The 24,998-nt window shown below is 39.3% G+C and overlaps 1 protein-coding gene across 1 annotated transcript in view; it reads right to left on the bottom strand.

Annotated features, from left to right (window-relative positions):
- Positions 1-352: 352 nt before the first annotated feature.
- INO80 (INO80 complex ATPase subunit) overlaps positions 353-24,998 on the bottom strand; it is a 66,328-nt gene continuing 41,682 nt past the window's right edge. The window contains exons 26-36 of the mRNA XM_064462526.1: positions 22,345-22,570; positions 16,592-16,719; positions 13,012-13,106; positions 10,052-10,124; positions 8,261-8,419; positions 6,836-6,938; positions 6,197-6,285; positions 5,200-5,355; positions 3,980-4,139; positions 2,959-3,177; positions 353-2,365 (exon numbers count right to left, since the gene is read on the bottom strand). Coding sequence (XP_064318596.1) covers positions 2,148-2,365; positions 2,959-3,177; positions 3,980-4,139; positions 5,200-5,355; positions 6,197-6,285; positions 6,836-6,938; positions 8,261-8,419; positions 10,052-10,124; positions 13,012-13,106; positions 16,592-16,719; positions 22,345-22,570 — 1,626 coding nt within the window. The 3' untranslated portion in view covers positions 353-2,147. The remainder of the gene's footprint in view (positions 2,366-2,958; positions 3,178-3,979; positions 4,140-5,199; positions 5,356-6,196; positions 6,286-6,835; positions 6,939-8,260; positions 8,420-10,051; positions 10,125-13,011; positions 13,107-16,591; positions 16,720-22,344; positions 22,571-24,998) is intronic.

Raw genomic sequence — 24,998 nt, 5'->3', positions numbered from 1 at the left:
GTAAAAAAGAATTTAGAGAACTATGTCCCAAAACAATCAACTGCATTGAAGTTAACATAGGCCAGGTGCTACGTAATTACACATATTATAGTTGCTTCTGTTCTCTTGTGATCTGCTGCACACCTACTCCAAAATGGATTACAAGATAATCAGTGGTTACAGACATGTGGTAGTTGCACAGTTGTAACTGGAAAAGGTTACAAACGTGATACTTCGAAGAGGGCAGACACTCTAGAGCATTACTTCGAGCAGCAGGTGTCTCTAGATGCATTTCCAGACGTACAGCCCTCCACGTCCTCTTCCCTAGTCCTCACTCAGACAGCTATATGCATAAAAAACACAACAACACTGATTTACATAAAATTATCTCACTCCATTTTATTTAAGATTTTCTTCTCCAGTTAGTAAAAGAAAGATGTATCTCTCTTTATACATATGTACAAGTTCAGTTATAAAAATAGACAGCACATTCAAAGAGAAAAAAAGGCTTGGCATTTGTCTGATTCCCTCTAAATATCATATATACATGTGAATAGGAGGGGAAGGGGGAAGTCTTCAGGAGTTAATTAAACACCATCTCCCCCTCAATTATCCCCTGCAAATCTGTTTAAAAATCAATCTAACTAAGCTGAGTTCTGCTATTTTCAGGTGTGCAAATTAGAGGCAGAGCCAACAGGAAGCACTCGCTCCACACTGTAGGACGCCAGGCAAAGGATTTGGGGTTGGAAAAAAATCATAACAATAAAAAAAATGTCATTTTCCACTGTCACAGCCCAGACCTGCAACTCAACTTGCTTCTCACTCTAGGGATGAAAGTGCCCTGGCAGAACAGCTTTTTAATTCAACGTGTCAGACAGAAGAACTGCCCCACACCTAAATCTCAGTGCAATGCAGACAATGCTTACAGCGAAGCAAGGGGCTGCGGGGTGGGGGGTTTGTGCATTGAGAACGGGGAAGGAGCAACCAGAGAATGAGCACACAGATGGGCACTGGCAGCACTGCCTTCTATCAGCCTTACGGGACACAGCTACTGGGACCCGCACACTGCGGTGAACTCAACCAAACTAGTACGTGTGATGATCACAAAGATGAAGGGAAAACACGCCGTCAGAACAGTCAATGGATGGCTGGGATACAAGACAGTTTTTTAAATGGGATTTGGCTGGAAGCAGGAATGGCACAGTTCTCTTTCTCTCAGGACTGTTTCTCGTTGCTCCCCTTGCAGCTCAGCAGAACCACGCTCTGCTATGGCACAGCAAGAGGAGCAGCAGCAAACTCCTCCTCGGCACTTCCGCCTTCCCTCTTTTTGAGATTTGTACAAATAGAGCCCTACTTTGTTTCTAAGCTTTTAGGAGTTCCGCACACCTCAAAAGTGAGAGAACTCACTATGAACACAGCGGATGTAGGTGCTGATGAGAACTCTGAAATGCAAAACAAACCACTGGCTTGTGGCTTCTTCCACTGCATGAAAGAGGCAGCGCTGCCACTGCTCTCGCTGGGCCTGTCAGTGCTCTCTGTATTCTGCTGCTCTGAACCTGTTCCTGGCAGATGGCATTGGAAAGAGTCCATTCCCTGGAAACCACCTGAGACACCTTCCACATTTCAAACCTTTAGAGAACCCAGAGGCCCACACTAGAAGAACCCAAGAGTTTTTTTGATCACACATCTTCGGCTTAGGCCCCAGTTACCCCCGCACATACACTGACCAGCAGCCAGCATGGAAATGTCTTCTGACTCCACAGGATACTCCTGGAGTTCAGATACTGATTTCATAGGATAAAACTGATGCTGGGTTCCACCTCAAGCTACAAGAGTGACTTCAAGCACGCACAGCTGCAGGATATTGCATGGAGTAGCTGGATACTTTCTTGGGAATCTTCGTCAGATGTGTCAATAAAACACAAGCTGACACTCTCCCAGTTACCCCAGACTCCCTTCCCTCCTTCTCGCAGCGTCTGCAGAGATAGTTTTTTGGAATACACATAATCAAAGTGCTCACATAAACCACCCACTCCCATTGTGCTTTGATTTTCTTTCCACACACATGCTGGACAGCAACAAGGCATTCGTTTGCATGCCTTCAACTGGCAGGGTGGTCTACTCTGAAAGCCAACGCAGTTCAGACAAGCTTTGAGGGTTCAAAATTACTACCGACCACCTGAGGCATGGGCACCTTTGCTTTGCTTCCGAATTGGAGTTTCTGATATAAGACTGCTGGTCAGGTTTAAGCTTTTGGGGGTCCCACAAACACTGTTTCCTTTGCTCAATGGGGAGCTCAAGGGAGAAGAGGCGCTTGAAGGTCCAAAATCTGCAAGTCCAGAAGGCCGAATAATTGCTGTTTGTAGAGGGCTACTTGCAGACATGCCTAGCAACAGAAGAGAGAATCAAATACCATATGAGCATATTATTCCATTTGTGGCTTTTCAACAACAAACCATATACCAACAATCAGTCCCAATACCACCCCGTATTCATGATTTATGGGAGTTTAATGAAGAGGGATGTCCTTAAGATACAAATCATCTTGCAGTTATACCCTGAGCCGCCTTCAGCTGGTGTAAAGCTGAAGCTCCATCACCACCAGTTTAGCACATTTTGGAACCTGATGCTGTAACTTCAATGTGACAGCAATACAGGAAAGCCACAGCCATACCTATGGGATAAACAATACTATCCACTTTGTCTGATCACCAAAATAAAAAACAAAAAAGAAGAAAAATATCTGGTATGAGATAATTCAAAGTGCAAATGAAGCTTCTGCAGGACTAGCCTCTCAAGGTCATCTGTGGTGAAACCGGCTATCCTCTCACACCATTACCATGTCACATTGTGTATTGCCTGGATCTCAGAATATCATGGACAAGCAATACCAACAACACAACACTTTTTATCGATATTTTGACAGGCTGTAAACAACAATCACCTAAACTCATGTGGTTAGTTCTGCTCTGCACGTACCTTTAGAGACATTGTACCCGTACGCTGCGTATGCCGCTGCAGAGGCCGCCGCTGCCCCTGCTTTGGCACCTGCCATTGCAGCTGCACTTCCCGCTATCGATTTCCGGCTTCTGCCTTTCCCAGTGCCACCTTTTGATCCACCGCCTGAACCTTTAGGACGACCCCGGCTTCGACCCGACTGGCCTCTCCCAGAGAGAGGTGTATCTTGCATTGAAACACCTTAACAAAAAAAGAACGTTAAAACAATAACTGCTATAGTATTTCAGGTGACTCACAAATGAATACAGCATCATAGCTACCTACCATTTTCATTAATACTGTTCCTATTAACTGATACATTTACATTAAATGTTAGCAAGCAGTGATCCCCATGAAAAGAAATTATGTTTACAAGCCTGCACTTTTCATTCACCACATCTTATTAACTCCAACTACCTATATTATTATGAATCCAGCCCACACCTAGGTGGAGGATTCTGGGTTCTACTTCAGGATGAACTGTTTTCTTACTTGAAGATAGATATGAAGTTTCCTCCATTTGCTATCTCTGAAGAAACTCGCCAAGAACTATGGCTCCACTTATTTCATTGGAGAAGACTATGGTAGTTAAAAACACTTGCCATTATTTAAAATTTACAGCTGCTCCAATCACCCACCGGAAACAGAGAACTGATTATTAGCCCAACAGCAAATTCAAGGGAAAGCTTAGAGATTAATAGTTCTGTGGTTGTCTGTAATTTGGTAATATGCACATAATGGAAGGAGAGCCCTCTAACACAGGAACAAAGGACAAAACTTTGAAGAGTAACTAACACAGAAAAGAGGAAAAGTGTGGTAAGTGAGGGACTATAAACAGATTTCCTATCAAATCAGAAGTAAGTACTTAATGAAACGGCAATTTTATCCCAGATCTTGCCAACCATACGTATACTCTGGTTAAAATGCAGAAAATACATCACCTAGCCGTAACAAAGTCGATATTTAGTAAATGTTAGTGATAAGTCAAGGCAAAAGCACTGACCATTCATGGTATCTGAAACGGAGCCAGTAATGGAAGCAGGTGAGTTCGTTGCCCTTGACTGAGGCGCTGAAGAAGCTGGATCATCCACTATCACAAGCATATCACTACTGCTCTCATCGGGAGGGATAGAGCCCATATGTAATTCACTGCTGATGGATATCTAAACACGACAGAGAACAAAGCCATTAGCGTCTCAGGTTAGGAAAGGGAAGTGTACAAACATAGGAAGATCTTTAAAAGACATACAATTACAAGTGATTAATTGGTACTTGTTCTGTTCTCTCTCATTTTCTCTCTGTGACATTAGCAGTATGAGACACCGTATGCCTAATTACACCACACCTTCTATTTACATGCTGAGCAGCAGTAAAGACCTCCAGGAGCTACTTAATTTCAATTAATGACAATAGATGTTAAGAAGCAGGAGACTAATGGACTCAGCAGAGATTTAAGAAAACTGCTGTTCAGCAGTGTATCTTTAAGTGCAAGAGTGAAGACAATAGGATTGTTAAGCTACTACTACTGATAATGAAAATCTTCGTCAAGAGGAGAACAGAACAACACAGAAATCTATAGAACAGAATATATTTGCTGCCAAAATGGGTTTGCAATTCTTTACAAAAAGATGAAGGAAAATAAGATGCGTGCCCCGAGAATTTACAATTTAAATTCCTGAGAAAAAACACACTGATTCAGAATCAGAAACAAGGAAAGAAGCAGAGACGGAGAGGTAGGTGAGACTAGTGAGGAGTACTTATATAGAAACTGAATGATAAGGAGCTATTTGAGGGTTACTGTTTGGTTCAAGAGCAGAGACTGTTTCTGCTATGGAAGAAGGCTCACGATTATAAATGTGAGCAAGACAAAGGCAGGAAAAAGGGAGAAGAAAGTAGGAAGAAAGTAAGCGTGACTGCAGGCAGGAATGGAAAAATTTCAGGTAAGAGGGTCAGGGCATGAACTCGCTGTAAGAGAAGGGAGGCAGACAGCAAATGAAGAGGAGAATAACGGAACATCAGTAACACAGGAGCTGTAAGGCAGCTTATTAGCAGCTGTTACATTTTCAATAAATTATTTTCGTTTCCACGGTTCACCCTTAAGACACCGCACTTCCCCACATACTCAAAGTTCTACATTAGCTAAAATAATAGAAAGCAAGAATCCTACAGGATTTAAGGCCACAATTGAAATAGCATTTCACTTAAAGCAGCAGCGAGTCTTACCTCACTGAAAGGGCTGGGCATGGCAGAGTCTACGCTAATGAAGGAGTCATCCCCATCAGCAGACAAGTTGGAGTTATCGGCTGAGGGAACAAATGGGATCACAAGGTTCATGCCCTCCTTCTTTCTCTTCCCATCCAATTCATCTTCCTTCTTCTTCTGAAATAAATAAAACAATACCAGGAATGAAAAAGACAATAAAAAAGAAACAGGACAAGCAATCCAAAATCTCAACATCTAATGCAGTAGGAATGTCATGTCCAGAATTTCCCAAAACAAGTTTCTGAAGGACACAGTATGAGATCCCTTAAAGGTTCCTTCCTTAAGTAGGGTTTCAGAGGTTTTTTTCTTCCTAAAATACTTGGAATGATGGGAGAATTACTCTTACAGAATTACTTTGATTTCCACAACCCTTTTGGAGTGAACTTGAAATTCTTTACCACTACACAAAATTCCAATTAATTAATGCAAAGCCTCCCTGTCTCAAAAAATTAGAATTTTCACAAACTAGTTTTCATAATCTTTTTTAAACAAGCTGATCTTTCCCGGTTCCACAGAAGCCTCACAGCTATATGGGTTCTATCCGCATTTGGCGCTTCATTTACATTCCCTTTCTGTCCTTGCACAACAAAATCTTGATTAAGTCACCATTTTACATGCCATAGAACGATCAGTTGATCAATTTGGTTTTTTACAAGCACGAGTCCTCAAGTTCTTGTCTGTACACTACTTGTGACCTACAGTGTTGTTTGGGTATGCAGTACTTCCTTATTTTTCAAGTTGCTAATGATATTAGAATACAGATAACTATGCATTACGTGTTTTGTAAGATCCCTCTTCTGTGTAAGGAAGTGCCACAGATTGATGTTCAATGGTGAAGGGAAGAAGGCATTACTCATTAGACTGCCTTTGCATAAAATGTTTCCACACCACATAATAGTCAGCCTGAAGCTCTTGCGGCTCTATCACTAACAGAAGCAACCTCTTTCCATCAAAGTACCTTTTCAGCATATTTTTCCCTTTTACGTTTACGTTCCTTCACACGATTTGTTTCCTCTTGCTGTCGTTTCTCTTCTTGACGCTGACGCACTGTTGGAAAAGAAAGGCAAAGTTGTCACCACTGGCAAAATATTTCATCTCCTTTTGTGAATCTTACAAGAAATTCTAGTTCTAACAGAACTGTGACGAAAAGTCAGCTGTATTAAAACTAACACACACTGAAAACACTACTGTATTAAAACTATTTGTATCCAAATTACTGAAAAGTCTTACAGTTAAATTCTTATACCTCTAATACAGCTTCAAAAGTATGATGAAATACAGCATTTTTACTAATACTTTCCTTGTCAGGGCCTACATAATTCTTGTCAAAACTCTGTCATTCAGGAACAATGTAATGATCCTGAATAAGTGCCAATGAAAACTTTATCACATCATCATGTCTCTCTTGCACAACTCCATCTTTCAGCTCAGCTGTGATATGAAACCAGCTTGTACTAACAAGAGTTGGCAATACTAAAAGAGCCAGGAAACAGAAGTTGTTATCAGCAATACATGTATTTGTAGAGATAAAAACATGGATTTCATAAGCTAATGAAGTGGAAGATTAGGAAAATGCTGCAACACAAATTTCACATACGTTTCTTTTCTAGTTCCTCATCATCCAGCAGAAGGCTGACCACCTCTTTTGGCTTCAAGGTGTCAGGCTTGAAATTGCCACCTGAAATCACCATGCGTTGGATCTAGAAGGAAAAACCCAAGTGAGAAAAAAAGGCAAAATTACTCAAAGCAGCCATACGCCATTCTCAGTACCCTTCATTGAAAACCAGCCAAAAAAAGATACCAGCACACGTGTGTTTAAGTCAGAATTGACTCAACTTCTCTATCATACCAAAGTTAGTAGCAAAATTTCAGGGAAGATTTATTAAGAGTATAAATAAGTGTACAGAATATGAGAAGCAACTGAGCTAGAAAGCAGAAAATTGTGATCCCTTGTGCAAAGTTGCACTTCTAAAGCACCATGTAATAAACAACAAATGATAATAATATTAAAATACTGCTGAACAAAAAAAAATAATAAAGCAGTGCTCCTGTCAGATATAAATTACCAGTCTAATTTTTCAAGTAATCTGCACAGAGGATCATTCTTATAGGGTACAACATTTTTAGTCTCCTTGACTGAAAACTACAAAACTAAATCTCCATATTGAGTCAGCGTCTCAGTTTAAGCAATTCACTCAATGTCTATTACTGCAACTATATAAAAATAAAACCAAACAAAACCCAAAGAAGAGTTGTAACTCAGCAAAAGAGAACAAGCTTTAGCCTAAGCCAATTTTGGTGATTTGGATCACCAGCAAAAAGACTACACTTTATTTTCAGGCTGATATCAGGTGACTCTAGTTCAATACCCTAGAGAAAATGGGTAAGTTTCAACAAGGGAAACATGAATGCATTCAGCTGGAGATGCTTCAGTTGCTGCAGCACCATGATCAGCATCTAATTAAGACAGAAGCTAAAAGAAACCCTGAGTAAACAAAACATCTGAATTTTGTATATAGTATACCTACTGCTGCCAAAGAAAGTGAATCTGCTTCATTTTTTCTTGCCAAGTTTCTCATACACTTACTGCCTCAGGCTGCAGGACACTGAGCTCTTCTGGCAACCCTTGCACCTCAAATAATTTTCACTGGATTACCTTCCAAACTTCTTTAAAAAAACTTCAGCTGTGGCATAACAGTATAACATGAGAGGAATCAGTAGCCCTGACACAGCAAAGACAGAAGCCCTAATCTTAAAGAAGCCTGAGTAGTTTCATTGCATCATAAGAAACAGTTTTCATTAAGTCATAGTGTAAATAATTAGCTTCTTCCTGGTTCATATAATGTAGCTGTAATGCTGCTGTATTAGGGACACAGATTTGTTTATTTGAACAAAGACATTCCCCTTTTGGTTTCTCTTCTGTCTCCCTGCAGTACTTTTTCTTTTTCTTTACTCATTTTGATACATGTTTTCTGATACCATTTCTGTAACTTCTTTTTCCAGATAACTTCTTTATTCTTACCTCACTCTTTTCTTTAGCCCTTTGTAAGATGCGCTCCTCAATGGTGCCTTTACATATCAACCTGTACACAGTGACTTGTTTTGTCTGACCCAGCCTGTGTGCCCGGTCCATGGCTTGCTGGTCTACTGTTGGGTTCCAATCACTGTCATAGAAAATCACCTGTAAAAGAACACCAGAACAGAAAGGACTAAATAAAACCATACATTTAGAGCACCTGGTGATTAAAAAAAACAAAAATCCAATATACGGATAAAAATAAAAGTTCTGCTATACACATCACAGAATTAGCACCCCACTGCAGGCTGTAGGAACACAGCTTTGCCCAGTCCTATAAAGACTTTTCCACTGCATTTCAGATTAATTCAGACTAACTGACACTGTGAATGTTTCCACTTCCACAGAAAAATCTAATACCTTCTTCAACAAAGCTCCTTCAGAGGCACAAAATTCCTAAGTTTGTCACCACATTAAATCACCATCATGGAGTGAATTATAGGCTAACCACATCATGAACCCATTTTAGATTACTTACCCTAAGAAGAAAATCCCATCTATTTAGAATTTAACACAAAAAGTAATACTACAATTTTTTTTTCTTTCAAACCTGGATAAAGTCAAGTCTAGCCTAACACTTTTAGTGCTTTTACTACAATAAAGTGAAATGCCACATTACATTCATATTGCCCTATCACTCCAACAGTACTTTATGCACAGTAAGCATACAAAACAAAAACACTGAAAAAATGTTAGATAGCACAGTAAAGTATTTAGAATGTTACAAAACCAAAGAACTAAAAATGCTCATGCAAGGAGCCTGCAGGAGCACGCCTGTGCTTCTGCCTGCTTATTTCCTCTGTTGAAGCCACTTCAATCAAAAGAACTTTTCAACTCTAAAAATCCTACATATACTTGCTTTCTTCTGATTTAAGTTACAGCAATATATGCTGGGGTTTTTTAAACAGAAATTATGTAGTACTTTTGATTCAGAGGCCTTCAGTTTTGTGTGGCTAAGGATTACAGTCTGTCTTGAGGCCAAATCTGTGTGCACACAAGGTATTGGGTTAGAAGCACAAGAATAGCTGTTATTGAAGAGATAAATGTTCATGTAGGTCAGTATTCCTTCCCTAGTGATTAGCAGTGGCTGCTCCAGAGTGCAAATCCTTGCAGTTCACTGAAGTCAGTATGAATTTACACCTTGGCTGAGTAGCGGGGGAAGAATTTATTCTTCCTGCCTAGCTGATACTCAACTACAAATTACTCCATACTTTTAGAGACATTGCTTCATTCCTTTGTGCACAGAAGAAAAGGTGACCTTAAGAGCAAAGAGTCATACACGAAACAGCATTCACTGTATGAAAGTATCATCTGCATCTGTAGACCCCTTCAGTCATCCAACTCCTTCCTAGATGTTGGTCCTGAAGCGCATGGGGAGAAGGAAGGTATTTCCAACTGCAACCAAAAATTGTTTACCAAGCATCCAACATTCTACAACTTTATCATCAAGATAATACTATATTGTAAATATGAGCAAAGTAAACAAGGTTATGCAATTTCATGGTTAACGGCAGTACTAAAAAAATATTGATCAGTGTGGCTAAGAGCACCAACTTCACACAGAAAGACCAATTTTCCTACATAAATTGTGAGGTTGGGAGGCAGGAGATGAGCAGTTTGGGAAACATGGTGGCTGGAAGCATATGAGGCAGGAAAAGCAAAGAAATATTTATACTGAAAACTAAACATCAGTAAGCAGATTTTTTATTCTGTATTACTTTTGCAACCTTCACCTACCGTATCTGCAGCTGTAAGGTTAATGCCCAAGCCTCCAGCTCTTGTGCTCAACAGGAACACAAAAATATCATTCCTGTAAAGAGATTTTAAAAACCCTTATTTTGTGCATGATGAACAAGAAATAACCACAGAAGTAAATTTTTTGACCCATATAAAATGATCAGGGGTACTTCTATTACTTCAACACTTCAGAACATTTTGTGCTGTTCATTCATAGCCAAGGAAAAAAAAAAAGCCACATTAATGAGTCAGAGAAGTTAATCTACAAATCAGGATTGCCAGAACATGCAAACATTCAGTTCGCAATAGCAACTTATTAATCTCTATCAAAACAAACCAGAGCTTGTTTATCTTGCCCACATTGGAAATTCAGATTTCATATGGACAAAGAACAATTTATTGTTTCACAGAAGTGACCAATGTTAAAAAAATCTTGTCTTAACAATGCTCAATTTATAAAGAAAGAAAAATAAATGTTGAAACTGTATAGATGCAAGCTTTGTTCTAAATTTGGTGCTTTGAACAGAACAAACAAGGAGACAGGTCTATACGCAGGATGACCAACTACTGATGAAAACTCAAGTGGTAACAGCAGAGTCGGGATTTCTGCTAAGGTTGTGAACCTCATCAGTGCCACTGGGGAGTCAGCAGTATTAAAAAGCGCTTAACACCATACGGATCTGTGAACAGGTTGATGCAAACAAAGCAGACAGTAGTAGTAAGGACTCCAAAGAGGTTGACATACTGTACTTTGACAGCAACAGAGCAAGGCCCTCTGCTTAAGAGAAGATACTCTGCAAAGTCACGTCTTTTGGTACCACGCTGCCTGTACACTAGTGCATGCAAAATTAGAAAAGCACCAGAAACACTTGCTGAATGAGCAGCATGGGACATTTTCTTCTTGACTGTGTGTCGACAGTCTGTCCTTGAAAGCCCACTCATGAAATCTAAAACGTCTTTCTTGCCCTTCCTGAAGGGAGCATGGGTATGTTGCAAGCTATTACAGATAAGCTAGTACAACTCAACAAATGTAAAAAAACTGAGGGTTTTGAAATCTGTACCCTTGAAGGTCAAGTAGAACCAAGTATTTTCTCAGGACTCCAAGACATTCACAGGTACCTGGCAAGGCTGTATCATAAAAACCAGACTCTCAAGGAGCCCATTCTGGTCCAAGGTAGGATTTCCCCTGCTCCCGCTAAAGAAATTGCCAATAGATAAAGAAATAATTACAAAAACTATGAATTAACACACACACAAAAAAGCGCCAAGAACTCTAAGCTTTCTGGTAGTCCAAAATCTAAGAGTACAAAAGTCTACTCTCGGCTATGGACAGCTGGGAGGAACTGAAGCTGAGCTGTCAGTCTCTCAAGTTTACCTTGCAGGTAAAAAGCCCAAGCAGTTGGCAGATGCCTGTTTGTAATGTAGGTAATCCTTGGCCAGGAAATCTTTTCACTCTTGTAACAACATTGGAACGGGCATACAGACAGTCACCTGAATATCCAGCTGTGAAATGCTTCTGGAAATGGCATATGGGAAGGAAAGAAAGTGGACAGTGCCACAGGCTATACGAACAAATTATCATTCCCTAGCTCTATCTTTTCAGCACCCTACTAGGATATCCTGCAGGATAGTTTAGTCTCAGTCAATCTTTTTTTCCTGGAAGTATTTCTCATAAGTAAATCACATATAAGAGGAACTCAACTAACATTTTAATAGGAATTCTTGTTTAGACTGGCTGACCTATGTATCAAAGGGGTTTCCTGTTGAAATGATTATTTTTCTTCAGTTCTTCTACTCATTAATAAAAACAAATTTCTTCACTTCTTTTGATTAAAGGGCATTTCAGAAAGAAGAGTCAGGATTCCAGGAGGACATCATAACCTGCAAGGAACCTGTTTCCGACACCTGGAAACAGGCAGAATGGTACTGCACGGTCCTCTCACTTACCTATTTGGCACACTTTCTTTTCAAGTTTTATTGCTCTGAGCAGTTTACTAGAAGACTCTATGGTCCTTCAGGTCTTTAAGCCTTGTGAACCAGTGGCCTGAAAGGCTGTATATGGCTTCCCCTCCTATCTTCAGCTATGATACCTTGGGGCCCTGGGACCAAGGAGTATTCTCTAGTCTAGAATGTTGCTTTCACCCTGCAATAAACAACGACCTATGAACCTAACTCCTCTGAAAAAGAAAAGTGACCTTACAAGCTCACATCAACATCCAGGAAGGATAACCCTACTGTGAATTACCACACCAAAGTGACATCATATCAAGCCATAGCCCATGATTAAAAGGAAACTTAATAACCATAAACTCAAACACTTTAAATAATGTGCTCTAGTGGAGACAAAGTTATAGTAAAATATATTAACTTCTTATGAGATGATTACACACTTTTCTTTCCTGATGAGCTCACAAAAATTGCAAGAATCCGTTTTGGTTTACTAAATGAAAAGGGTTAGCATATCTTACTGTCTAATAAAATCCCCATTTTATCACTTGTATAATAGTTCAGGGTTTCTTAATAAAACATGCTTAAATGGTTTGTTTTGCAGAAAACCAGGTCACTTTCAAAGCTCTAGCACATGCAAGGTTTTCAGTCTCATCTTCACAGTGTCAACTGTCAAGAACATGCAATAACCAATGAATGTTTACTGCCTTTCTACTGAGCTTCTTTATAAGCAATAGCATATTTGGAATGGCAAGAAGCACAATAGGTGGATACACTAAAATTACTTCCAATACTGTTTCACAGATGACAAATTCCTCAATACAACTGGGTTCAATATCAATACCAGTGACTCCTGGTTAGCAAACCACCCAGAAACCGCTTCAGATAAATGAGGTCCATTTAATATCAGGGAAGGTAATTTAAGTGCAAACTTCATTTACTTCCATTATATCTTATACCAGCTCTCTATGTACACAAAATTTAGCACAGGAACACCTTGTAAAATATGTTACCTGTTCTGAAAATCTGCTACCATGTCCCTTCGTTCAGAAATCTTTGAAGAACCATCCAATCTCATGTAGGTATGTTTCCTATAAACCATGTATTCCTGCAAAGAACACACACCAGAAAAATATAGTTACTCTTGAAAACATTCAATCTTGATTATTCTGGAAAAACAAAAACCCACAAAAGCAGAATTGCTACTTAAAAGAAAAAAAAATCCCTACATGTCATCAACGAATATGCTACAAGCAAATCTTATGTAAGCAATACTTTATAATAATAAAAATTAAGAAATTTAAGCTACTTAATCATATGTCAGTTTTTGCATTTCATGATTATGTCGGTTCAGAGTTGGGGATGCATTTCCTGCACTGCAAGCAATGTTACAGTACATGCCTTTTTCTATTAATAAATAGGTAAGTAAAATCACTAAAATAATATTGTTTTCACAAAGTCTAAATTTTTACTAAATCCTGAGCTTTCACTGTGTAAGTGAACCTTTCCTAACAAACCAACTGTATCTGCTGCCTGTCATTTCACTAGTGGTTTTACAAATCTGGCACTGTACACTAACGTCTGTCCAGGCTTTATCTCGCTAGTGAAGAGCCTGTGAATCTCTCTGCATACAGGAACGCTTTGAACATTACATTGGCGTGTCAGCCCACAGCTCATGCCGAGCAGCAGAACCAAAATCACTGCCTGGGACAAAATCAAATGGCATCAACCAGGAATGCTGTAGGCAAAGGTTTTTTCCCATGAGAGATATTTTTTATGCTCTAAGATACCCAAAATTTTCTGATACCTGTGCAATTATCAATAAAATCTGAATTACACAGAAAGCTCTTCAGGCTATATGGATATCCATGGAGTTTCTCTGGAAACATACCCTCTGATATTTTAACAACGTGATCCTGGGCTGATGAGATGCAACTCCTACTGGTTACATTTGTTAGATTTAACCCTACTAGTGCATGTGTCTTTCTGAGATGCTGTGACTGCAAATGAGGACAGAAAGGAAACAGATGATGCTTTAGCAGCAAGAACTATTGGATTCATCTTGCTCCAAGCTTCAGACTTCAGCAGATACAGAACTGATGTGCTGTGAGAAGACGTGGCAGTGCTTGCACTCTAATGAACCTTCTGACAGTACCATGCTCAGTTCTCCTTTTCACCTATCCTTCCGGGCTTCTGCTCCTTTTTTGTTCTCCTTCACTACAGTGGAAGAGCTAAAAGAGCTGCCATACTATAAGAACCTGGGAAAAAGACTGCTGTAGTGGAAAGAAGCTTCAACATATGGCAGATGAAATATTAAAATAGGTAAATAAAACTTATGTGGAAATGGCCGAAGTCACACTTGGTCTACCTCTACAAAACAGAGCTCATGGCTAGGATGATTTCTGGAGTACAGCAACAGAAGGTTAAAGCAGAGAACAGCTACTTCACCACATAGACACTAAAGCCCTAATTTACTATTGACTTATTGAATTTCTAAGGCAGGTTCCTGTCATCAACTAAAACCAGAGAGAGCGCGCTGTCAATTAGGTGCTATGTGACCTTTTCTCCAGATCTGATCAACCCTTGTTCTATTAGCAAAAGGGCCTTTTCCTTCCATTTCTTTGCTACACTGTCTTTGCTTTTATGATGATTCAGCCTTTCAACATCTTGATTTAGTCTTCCCTCATGTCACTAATAACCATCTTTTCATTAGTGTCCTCTGAACAAACTTCAGCACAAATAGAAAACAACTTCTTTCATACCATCAGGTACCTTTATCCTTATCCTAGACCTCAGACATTTCCACTAAGCCACAAATTACAAAAGAATAAGCTATTCTATACGCATGGGTTGCTCCCCCTCACCCCGCAAACTAGCTTACTACATTAGGCCTTAGCTAATCATCTATTTAACACACTGCTTAACGGGCTCTGGTCTGCCTCCATCCACCTTCTTTGACCAAGAAGGATACTTCACAGTAGTGTAACAGTGCTCGTATGAAACACCCTTTTTTGTAAACTGTTTTTATCCAGTATTTTTCCAAATATTAACAGTACACTCTTTCAATTCAGAAAAAAGAAAAAAAATTGCAGCTTATACTAGACGTCAGCAGTTTAGTGCTTTGATCACTCACAGAAATGGCACACAGCTTAAAAACGAACAAAAACCAAGAGAGCACTCTGATGCCAAAGAAACTATTTAAGTAGTAATATACTAGTCTCTGCTGTAATTGTGGACAGCACTTGATGACTGCTCATTTTTCCAGTTCCTACAAGGAGTGATGGAGTGGGGTGGGGGAAGCCTCATGGGGAGGCTTTAGCCTCACATAGAGATACTTACACTAGGCCAGCTAGAAAAATCTACCTGCCAATCTTTGTTTGGTGTAAGGGTTGTTCTTGTGACAGCCCTGTTTGATAAAAATCTTGTTCTGGTGTCACTGAGCCACCAGAAGTATCAATCTAGAGAAAAAAAGTGAAAGTGGCCCTGGCAACAGAGTACCTATACAGGAAACGGACAACACAGAATGCCCTGCGTATGGTAAGAATGCAGTGCCATTGAAGTCAGTGCCCTCCTGGGCTTTGACATTGATACTTTCTCAAAAACTATAAAATGTTTTCCCTTCGTGTTATTTCACAGTCCAAACTGAATACTCTTACGTTTTAACACAATTAATCAACTTTGGGTAGAATATAAATAAGACGTTTTGCTTCATGCAGAATATAATCTAACCCCCCATCACATAAATGCAATGTGATTCCCACTGAAATCATGGACAATTACTCTTCCATATAGGAGAAAGCAATCACACTAAGAAAGACAAACATGGCAATCTTAAGAAGTATGAAATACATATCTACATGAAAGAAGAGTACTGAAATTATACTTTATCCCCTTCTGTTGAAAGAAAATAATCTTCTTTGTATTTGTATCTGCCATTTTATAATGGCTGAATTAAGCAGCAGTTCTTCAGCTGAAGCTAAATCAAATAAACATGTTTTATAACTTCGTAAACATGTTCTGTGCTCTCTGCCCTGCATAGATTAGGTTAGTATGATATCATAGCAGTTACACTGACAGTCAAAATACTGTTAAAAGAAATAGGACATCTTATGTTCTTTCACATTCAAGTAGGCAGATATCTCACTATTTTGATATCTCAGGTCAGGAAAAAAAATATCTACTGCTACACAACTTTTGCAAGGATTTTCTTACATACTGAGTCCTTACTTGAGTTTTAGCTTGCTTAACTCCAGCTTCTGCTACATGGGTGGGGAGAAGGAAGAAGAAATGACGTGGTAGGTGGCTTATTTGGGTAATAAAACCCAACAAATAAAGTTGGAATAGAAAAATGGTGTGCTCCTACTTGCTGTACTACTATCTTGCTGTTGTACACTGTAGAAGCATGACACTAGGCTGGACCTTAGGTCTAACTTTGTATGGCAGTTCTTATATTCTCATATTAATGCATTTACTGGGTATCCTTCAGTATTTTATGTCAGGTTTGCTGCATCCAAATTACAGGATGTTTTCCAAAGCACTGTTGCTAAATCTGCATCTTCAGAATTTGTCTTCTGTAGGCTATAGCTCTCCTACCTCCAGTAAGTCAATCATCCGTGTCATCTGGGAGTAGATGAGAACTCTGTGCCCTTGAGATTTCAGCCGTGTCAACAGAAGGTCAAGAGCATGAAGTTTTCCACTGTCAGTGATCAGACTCTCTTTGTCTAAAAAGAAATAGAATAAAAAACCAGGTAACTAATAAAGCCGAAACAGCTACATGCAACAAGTTAACTTCTAAGTTTTCCTAGCACTTCACTGAATTATAACCCCCAAAATAATGACCTGTGGTGGAAGAAACCACAGCATCCCTTCTGACTGACATTTACAATCACACTGCTAACAGTAACTTTTGTTCGCTGGGATAGGTGTATATGAATATACCCACCTGGCAAAATCTCATCATAGATTGATCTCCTCATGAGTATGTACTCAATACTTATTTTGGACAGCCATTTCCCTCACCTAGGGATTCATTCTGACCAGATCAACAGCCACAACATGCCTCGACAGCTGAAGAGATTTTCCTCCACTTCACAAATGCTGTCCTTTGGACATTTGCTGGTACCTGCTGCTGAGCTTTAGACTTATCCTCCACAGATCTAGTTTCAAGATCAAACCCCTTGCCAACATGGAAAGTGAAGAACAGCTCTCCAGGTCACTGTAAAATAAGAGCCCCTTCACAGCACTGCCTTAACTTTTCTTTTTCTTCCTTGCCCTCTGCTTTTTGAGTTGGATTTTTTTGTTTTGTTTAAGAAATGTTTCCACTTGGCAATCTTTTAAGTCACTTCAGATTTTATACTTCATGACCTCTCTATTTCAGCACTGCTCGTGAGGTATTTTTCAGGAAGGAGATCTTCCTGTTTGTACATTCTGTACATAAACTTCAGTAAGCAATACATTATTGTTGAAAGAGGATGAAGAGAAATTTTCTTCCAAAAAAATTATCTGTTGGAAAGGCCACTGATGATTCTTTATTCTTTGGGATGGCTGAATTTAAGGTTTACAGCCAAACCGGAAAGTTGACAACTGCAGATGGTGCAGGCTAGTACAGAACCCAAATATTTTTGACATGTCTAACAGGTACCATTCTCTAATGTCTAGCAGGTAACATTTCTGCACATTTCTCATTGCATGGTATGAATTAACTCGTGGGCTGAAGAAAATCCAGCTTCTGTAAGACAGGTAACTGTCTTGCACAATATTCCGATCAAAAAAAAAAGCTATATACCAAAATTAATTCATTCATCTGAGAACCATGCATTCTAATATCGCTAAAACCAAGTTCATACTAGTGGAAGAGAGGAGTACAGATCACACAAGAACGCTCCTGAAGAGATGAGCATGGCAGGGAACACAATCCCTGAGTGCCCAAATGCAGTGATGTGACACAGCGGGTTAAGTTTGATTCTTACACGCGCAACCAGCGGTTTGCTGAGAAAAGCAAGACACACAGATGTTCTTCTATACTTAATACAGAAAATATTTTGAAATAACATGCCTAGGTTAGTATGCCTTTCAGAAAGGTTTTAGAAATCAGAAAGCGTTTAGGAAAACCTCCAAGATTTCAGAGTGTTAAAAAAACAACCTTTTCCTGCAGTGAGGGAGTTAAGAAACTTGACCCATTTCAATTTTTCAAAGAGCAATTGGCACTACTCAAGGTTCTTTTGGACAAAGGTTTTTAACAACAGAAAAGAACTTTATACTAGCAAAGAAAGGCACAGCATCCAGTGACTTGTTAGAATTGGAAAAACAAGGCACGTTCCCCTCTTGTCCTTCCACTAGTAAGGAAAAACAAGTCAGCAATACTTTTATCCAGAAATGTGGATTCTTCACAACTTTAGTATTTCAATCAAGATCTCTTTCAAAAATATCCTTTTGCTTAAATATAAATAATGGACTTGATGCTGGAATTAGTGGCATCTACATTAGGACATCAGATCATGTAGCCTATAGTCCTGCTTCCTGCAATTCAAAAAATTGTGAGTTGTCAATATCGCTTAAAATTATTAGCTATTATATTTGCACTATAAGCCCATGCTATGAACACTCTCTCCTTTGATAAGTTTAGAGCCATGCTCCTGCAATTCACTAGCTAAAAATCCAAGACAAGAGACCTCTGCTCTTTCTTGCTTGTCTGTGTATCTGTGTCACTGGTTTTCTCCAGTTTGCTCTCGCTTTTGATGGTGATCTTATTGCTTTGCCAGGAGCAAGTGCCACAATCACTGCTTGAATCGTTAGCAACTACCTTAGGGAATCCATCAACTAGAGAGCTGAGCCAAGGAGGTACTGTAAAGAAAACTCACGACCACAGCTCAGGCTGGCATTTGTTCTAAGTGCAACATACTGTATGTTTATATCCACTACAGATATATAACATAACCTACTCATCTCTAGAACAGAACTCAGTCTCAATTACATACAAACAGTTAATAGTTTCATGAATTCTTCTAAGGAAAACCAAATTTTACAATTAAGTGAAAACTGAAATGACTTATGGTTATTTGGTTTTGAAATACATCTACGTAAGTCAAAAAACTCTGCACAGTAGGAATGTTTACTCTTTATACAAAATGTTACTCTTTCATTTAAATCCATTCAACATTAAGACTCTGCTTCTACTCTAATTGGTCAGCTTGCTATTTCAGAATGAATTGAGTGAAGCAAAAGGAACAGTCTAGATATACACAACAAACTAATATGATTATTAACCACAAGCCATCTGACTGGAAGGAAGCCAAGAGAACAAACAGGGTCTGTTCTAAAGTCAATCTTGACTGACTCAGATTAACACATTAGCAAGTTTCCAAAAGCAAAATGCTCCTGTTTTTCTCACACAGGCATGAATAGGTAGAATTAAGTTTTGGTAACTGGAAATGATGTGTGTCCTTCACTGCTGGTTCCTTAGGTCTCCATTGTGTAAGTTACTATTTTTAAATAGCAATAAAATGCAAATTACAAGTAAAGAACTTATTTGCAGATGGTCTTACAGTCTGAAAAGTTAGCAACTTGTTAACAGTTCATAATTTGTCCAATATCTCAGCATCAGAGCAGACTGCACTGCCGAGAAAGTTAGGGTTTTTTAGGAAAGAAAAACAGAACTAACGAAGTCAACTCTGGAAGAGAAAACCATTTGACTTTAACTTGGCATCCTTAAGCATGCTATCTTGATACCATTGTTTTCCAAGATCAAATATTTTTGTATGCTTAAAGTCTGCCACCTAGTGCTTCAAAGGACAAATTCTGGAAAGCGGTAACAGAAAACGTACTTCATTCATGCCATCATAAAAAACATCACAGTTATTCAAAAGAGGAAAAAAAAAAGTGTCTTCTTCCTCTAGTTTCTCTCACTTCCATTTCTCATTCCCTTTTACCTTGGGGGAAGAAAAAGGCAGTTTGCTCCTTTTTTAAATGGGATTTCCAAAATTGCAATTCTACATTTTCCATTTTTAATGATTAGTGAAAACTTCCCATAACAGTACCTTTGGTGTTTTTTTTTTTTTTAATTAAGTTTTTTTAAAATCACATCAAAGGAACTTTGTTTAAGCCAGTCAGGAGTTAGAGTCCTGGACTGCATGTCAAATAACTCTCCCTTAGATGCAATTTTTGGGTGCTTCAGCACTTCATGAAATAAACAAGAAAAGAGAACCAGACCAAAAAGAAATTAACGGTAACATCATATTGTATGGCTTTCAGTCTGAAAAAAAGGCCCTGTCTCCAGCCATGCAGGGATATGGACATAAACTATCTACAAGGGGATACAGTGGGAAAAATAGTTACAAATTATTGTGACTCAAAATAACCCCAGTCGGGAGCAATGGCTGTAGCTGGGCTTACCACTCTCTGGAGAATGAGAAAAAGTGCCTCTGAACAGGCAAAAAGTAGAGGAAAGAGAGATAAAGTCTGGGTTCCAGTTGACACCCCTAGTTCCCCTCCCGACAGTCTGCACGGCACAATGGGGTCAGTGAGGAGCTAGCTGGCTCTCACAGTAAACAGCCAGTGAGGCCGGTGCTTTTTATCGATGCTAAAAGGACTCAGACACTTCCTGCCATTTAATCCAGGACCATTTTTCTTTCAAAGAACAGGAAAAGCCTCAAGAGATTCCCACAGTGATCGCAGCTGAGCCTGCTGCCAGGACACTGGGAATGCTGAGTCTGGGAGAGGATAGATCAGGGTTAGGAGAGAGGTATCCCCCTTTATTCTTGTCACCTATTTACCGTAGACCTTCACACCTACCATTCCATTCAACACTTGGTAGACTTCAGCCTTGTAAACAGCTCCTTCAGCACATCAGTCACTTTCTGCAATGCACTGTGACTGCTGCTGCACATATAAACACAGCTGTCCTGTTGTCTTATGTGCCCTCTCCTCTTCAAATGTTTAGGTTTGAATGCTACTTTCCATCTAATTAAAACACAGCCGTAAAAACCTACTTTTTTTTAAATCCACTTTGAGCTCCAACACCTCCTAAATTAAGCCAGTTTTACGTAACACTCATCCCAACCCCCTTCTCAACCAAATTATTTGTTGTGTTTTGAGAACAGTTTGTCTAACCTTGCACCTATTCACTCAGTCCCGTAAGCTTCTTGTACCCCGTCTTTATTCCTCTACAAATTTTTGCTGATGATGAAGTCAGCCTTCTACCTTAATTTATCCCTTCGGTATTTCCCTCCTTTCTGCTACAGCTATTCATTTTCTGTTTCCAAATAACTGATAAACAATTCAATGAATTCCTGAAGAAACTAGAAAAATCATCGTCTGTCATTGAACATTAATCTAGTGCAAGCTCATGAAAAATGGTTCCTCCATTACATAGGTACAAACATGCATGTGCTTCAAATGACTCCAAGTGCTTAGGAGGTACCTTCTTAAACCGGACTGTAGCAAGCAAAAGGCCATTTTCCTTTTACTGTACTAACTTCCCCTGCCAAACATCCTTGACCCAAAAGGGTCTGGGAATAACTTAGCATCTGGCAGCGTAAGCTGTTTTTCCTCTTGGCTATCTCTCAGATCTCAAGTACTTTGTGCAGAACTCTGTTGGCTGCTCAGGACCATCTTCCAACACCTAGAGTGTGTCCAGCCCATGAAAGTCACTGCAGTGTTGGCAATCAAATTCTAGCAAATCTTCGATTACTTTAGGCTAATGCTATGAAAAAAAAAAAGTGCATTTACTTTACTAGTACACTGGTACCTTTTTCCCACTTTACCAGGAAGTATGAGTAAGTCATCATTATTCCAACAGAAACTCAGTAAATCCTTCATGCCTTGTTTTCCAGGCCAACTTCCTCTGAATTTGGTTGCCAAACTGACCTTCTCATGGTAGACAGCTACAAGTAATGTTTATCCTTTCACTAGGAAGACTAACAAAAGATCTCTCAGGTCAATACGAAGATCTTCCAACACACTAGGAGGCAAGGCATGACTATTATGTTTCCTGCAATCTTCCTATCTCCAACCTCAAAATAGTATTTGGTTGTGAGAGCAGACCATGCTTTAGTAAGCAAATCCATCTCTCTACAGTCATTTGGAGGGCTGACACGCTAGAGAGGTTCATAAGCATTAGAAAAGTTTGTATTAGACTTGTTCATTATCCATTGACAGCTTTACTCCAGACAGAGGATGTGAAGTCACAGTGTATTTTAAGATTCCAGAGTCAACTTTCACTCAGGAGGAAAACCACACACACATCCACCCCCACCCCTTCAAAAAGCCCATAACCAAACATAATCACCACTGAAGAGCAGATGTCCTTACTTATCTCATCTCTGTTCCATGACAACCTCCAAACCTACCTGGTATCCTGATAAAAGACCAGCCATTCTGAGGCCTGATCCCTAACAGCCCTCCTGGATACTCTGGGAAGAACTGAGAGCTTTGCTTCAGCCAGTCAGCAGCTAGCTCAGGGGCTCCATTGAGTACACACTGCTTTGCTTCAAGACTTCCTCCTTCCTTTAGCGCCCTGCGCTCATATTCTGCACTTCGGTCATTGCAGTAGAACTCCAGTGGCACAGCTGTTACCTACAAGTAAAATAATAATCAATATTCTTGTTCAGATTTCCCCTCATGCCCAAATCCCCCGTTCAGATACCTTCCCACAGGATCAAATTTTAAAGTGAAATCATTACTGACATGTACAAATGGAAAACAATCTCAGGCTGGGCTTAAAATAAGCAAAGATGCAACATCTCCCCATACCACAAAAAAAGTACTGTGAACAACCAGGCACAGACTTCTTACCTTTTGATAAACAACGCCTTGTGCCAATTGCTACACAACTGATAGCAAAGCTGAGGGTAAAATAATAATATCCTTGCCACACCTCTCATTTTGCCTAGATTTCTTTTTCTTATTTTTATTTTTGCCCTTCACAATCAAGTATTTGCCTAGCAGAGATGAGATTTACATATCATTCTTAACAGAAATTAATGTGATAATTTAAAATTGGTAAGATACAATAATTAGGAAGGAAAAAAATGAACAGGAAAAAAGTCCCATTTTGGAACAGCACGTTTCTTGGGCTTGACAGCTGATTTGAACAGAAGTGGGCCACAAAAGCAGTGCAAGTGAACACAGGATGACCATCTTTTTTTTTCCTGGCCATTCTATGAATGCCTGATCCTATTACCTGCTTCAGTACATAAAACACAGCTGGACAGACCAGCGTTGCAAACACAGGAACTCTGATTTCATGCCATGCAAGCTATTCCAGAATGGCTCCATCAGTTTAACTCTCCCTGCTCTGCTCCATCCACCCAAATCTGGACAGAGGGTGGAAGGTCCGCGTTAGCCAAACAGCTGTATGCCCAATGGCTGTAAGGTCCTTGAGTAAAGAGTTCACTCCAGCAGACAAGGCTGTCGTTTGTACAGTCTATAGCTTTCCCTTATCTCTCCCTTACCAGGGTAAGGGACAACTTCAATATACTGAAGTAATAAAAAGCAGAAGCATTAACTGAGCCATGGTGCATCTACCAGGACGGTCTACTCTGCTGGGTTTTTCTTTAGATACTTCACCAAGAGTTAAACCATATGATCTAAAGCAAATGCAACAATTATAACACTTTCACACAAATATAAACACAAAACAATTCACCACCTAGCACAAGAATCTTTCCAATAAAATGCAGGTTGCCAACTTCTTCCTATCTTTTCTGAATATAAGTCTGTTCTGGGCCAACATTCTGGGGTAAGTGTTTCCAAAAGCTACTTATAAAAAAGTTTACAAAAGAAAGCCAGTAGAAGCTTTCACATACTATCTAGAAACTTAATAATGTGTTGTAAGCTCACTTAGAAATGAAACTGAAATGTAGTATTAATTAACCTTACAGTATGGAGTTATAACAGAGAAAAGTTATAAATTTGCAATGTTTTGTAGATTTCTTCAACAAATATTATAGTCAAAAATCTTGTCATGAATCCTAACACTGCAAAATGACCTTATGTACGGGGCTACGAAAAGCAATGTAACAAAAATTAACAGAGAGGAAATCAAACTTGTGGGTTTTCACATTTTAAGAAAGGAGGCAGAGCTATGTAGGAAGAAACAGTGTTGGGAGGCTGTAGGGTTTGATGGTGAACAGTAAGCAGCAGAGTTTCTGGAGAATTGAGCAGGGATGGGAACTAGTGTGATAACAGGACAATTGAAACATTAAACACAGGAAGAGAACTATCTTTGTATTGCAGATGAAAAGCTTTTATGGATTTGAAGGGGTTTTAACTTCTTGTTCCAGCTTACTCTAGCGTGACATGATTAACCGCTACATATTGAGAATAATATATATAAATTATATCATGCAAATGAAAATATTTTAATGGCTTAACTAAAATAGTTAAGCTTAACAATAAAATAGTTTAAATATCAACAGTTTTAAATACTGTACTTCAAAACTGTAAGGTGAAGGGAGCAACCCATACCTCAGTACGGACTGCCTAGTAGCTCAGATGCTAGCTGCTCCTCTCTGAGCACTTACCAACTAACTCGAAGCAAGATATTAAGCAAGATCTTCTGGGTGGAAGCCTGTGGTCCACTCCTGTTTTACAGGAATAAACACATCTCACAGACACTTCTCTTTGCAAGGGCCAAACAATTGTTTAAACAGATTCATGAGCACAATTATAGTACATATCCAAATAAACCCAAAAAAGCATATTAAAATCTTAGCAATAATGGTAAAGCCATTGTTTTGCAAGATGTCAAGAGATATTTTTAAACCAGACTGGCTTACAGGTCTGTATGCACAGCCACATGAAACACTGCAAAGTGAAAGGGTCTGTGTTAAGACTTTGTACGTGTTTCTACTAAAAAGATACTGTTAGAGTTGATGCTATCTTGTACTGCCATCTGCAGTCAAAGCATAAGACTGACTTTTGTGGGAGAGCGCAAAACCTCTCAATTCAGAATGCAAGCAAGTCTTGTTGCCTGAACACTGATGAACACCATGAACGATGG

Source organism: Phalacrocorax carbo, chromosome 10, assembly GCF_963921805.1.
Source record: "Phalacrocorax carbo chromosome 10, bPhaCar2.1, whole genome shotgun sequence".
Taxonomy (NCBI): domain Eukaryota; kingdom Metazoa; phylum Chordata; class Aves; order Suliformes; family Phalacrocoracidae; genus Phalacrocorax; species Phalacrocorax carbo.
The sequence above is the reverse complement of the archived record's forward strand: the minus strand, read 5'-3'. Positions and strand labels throughout refer to the sequence as shown.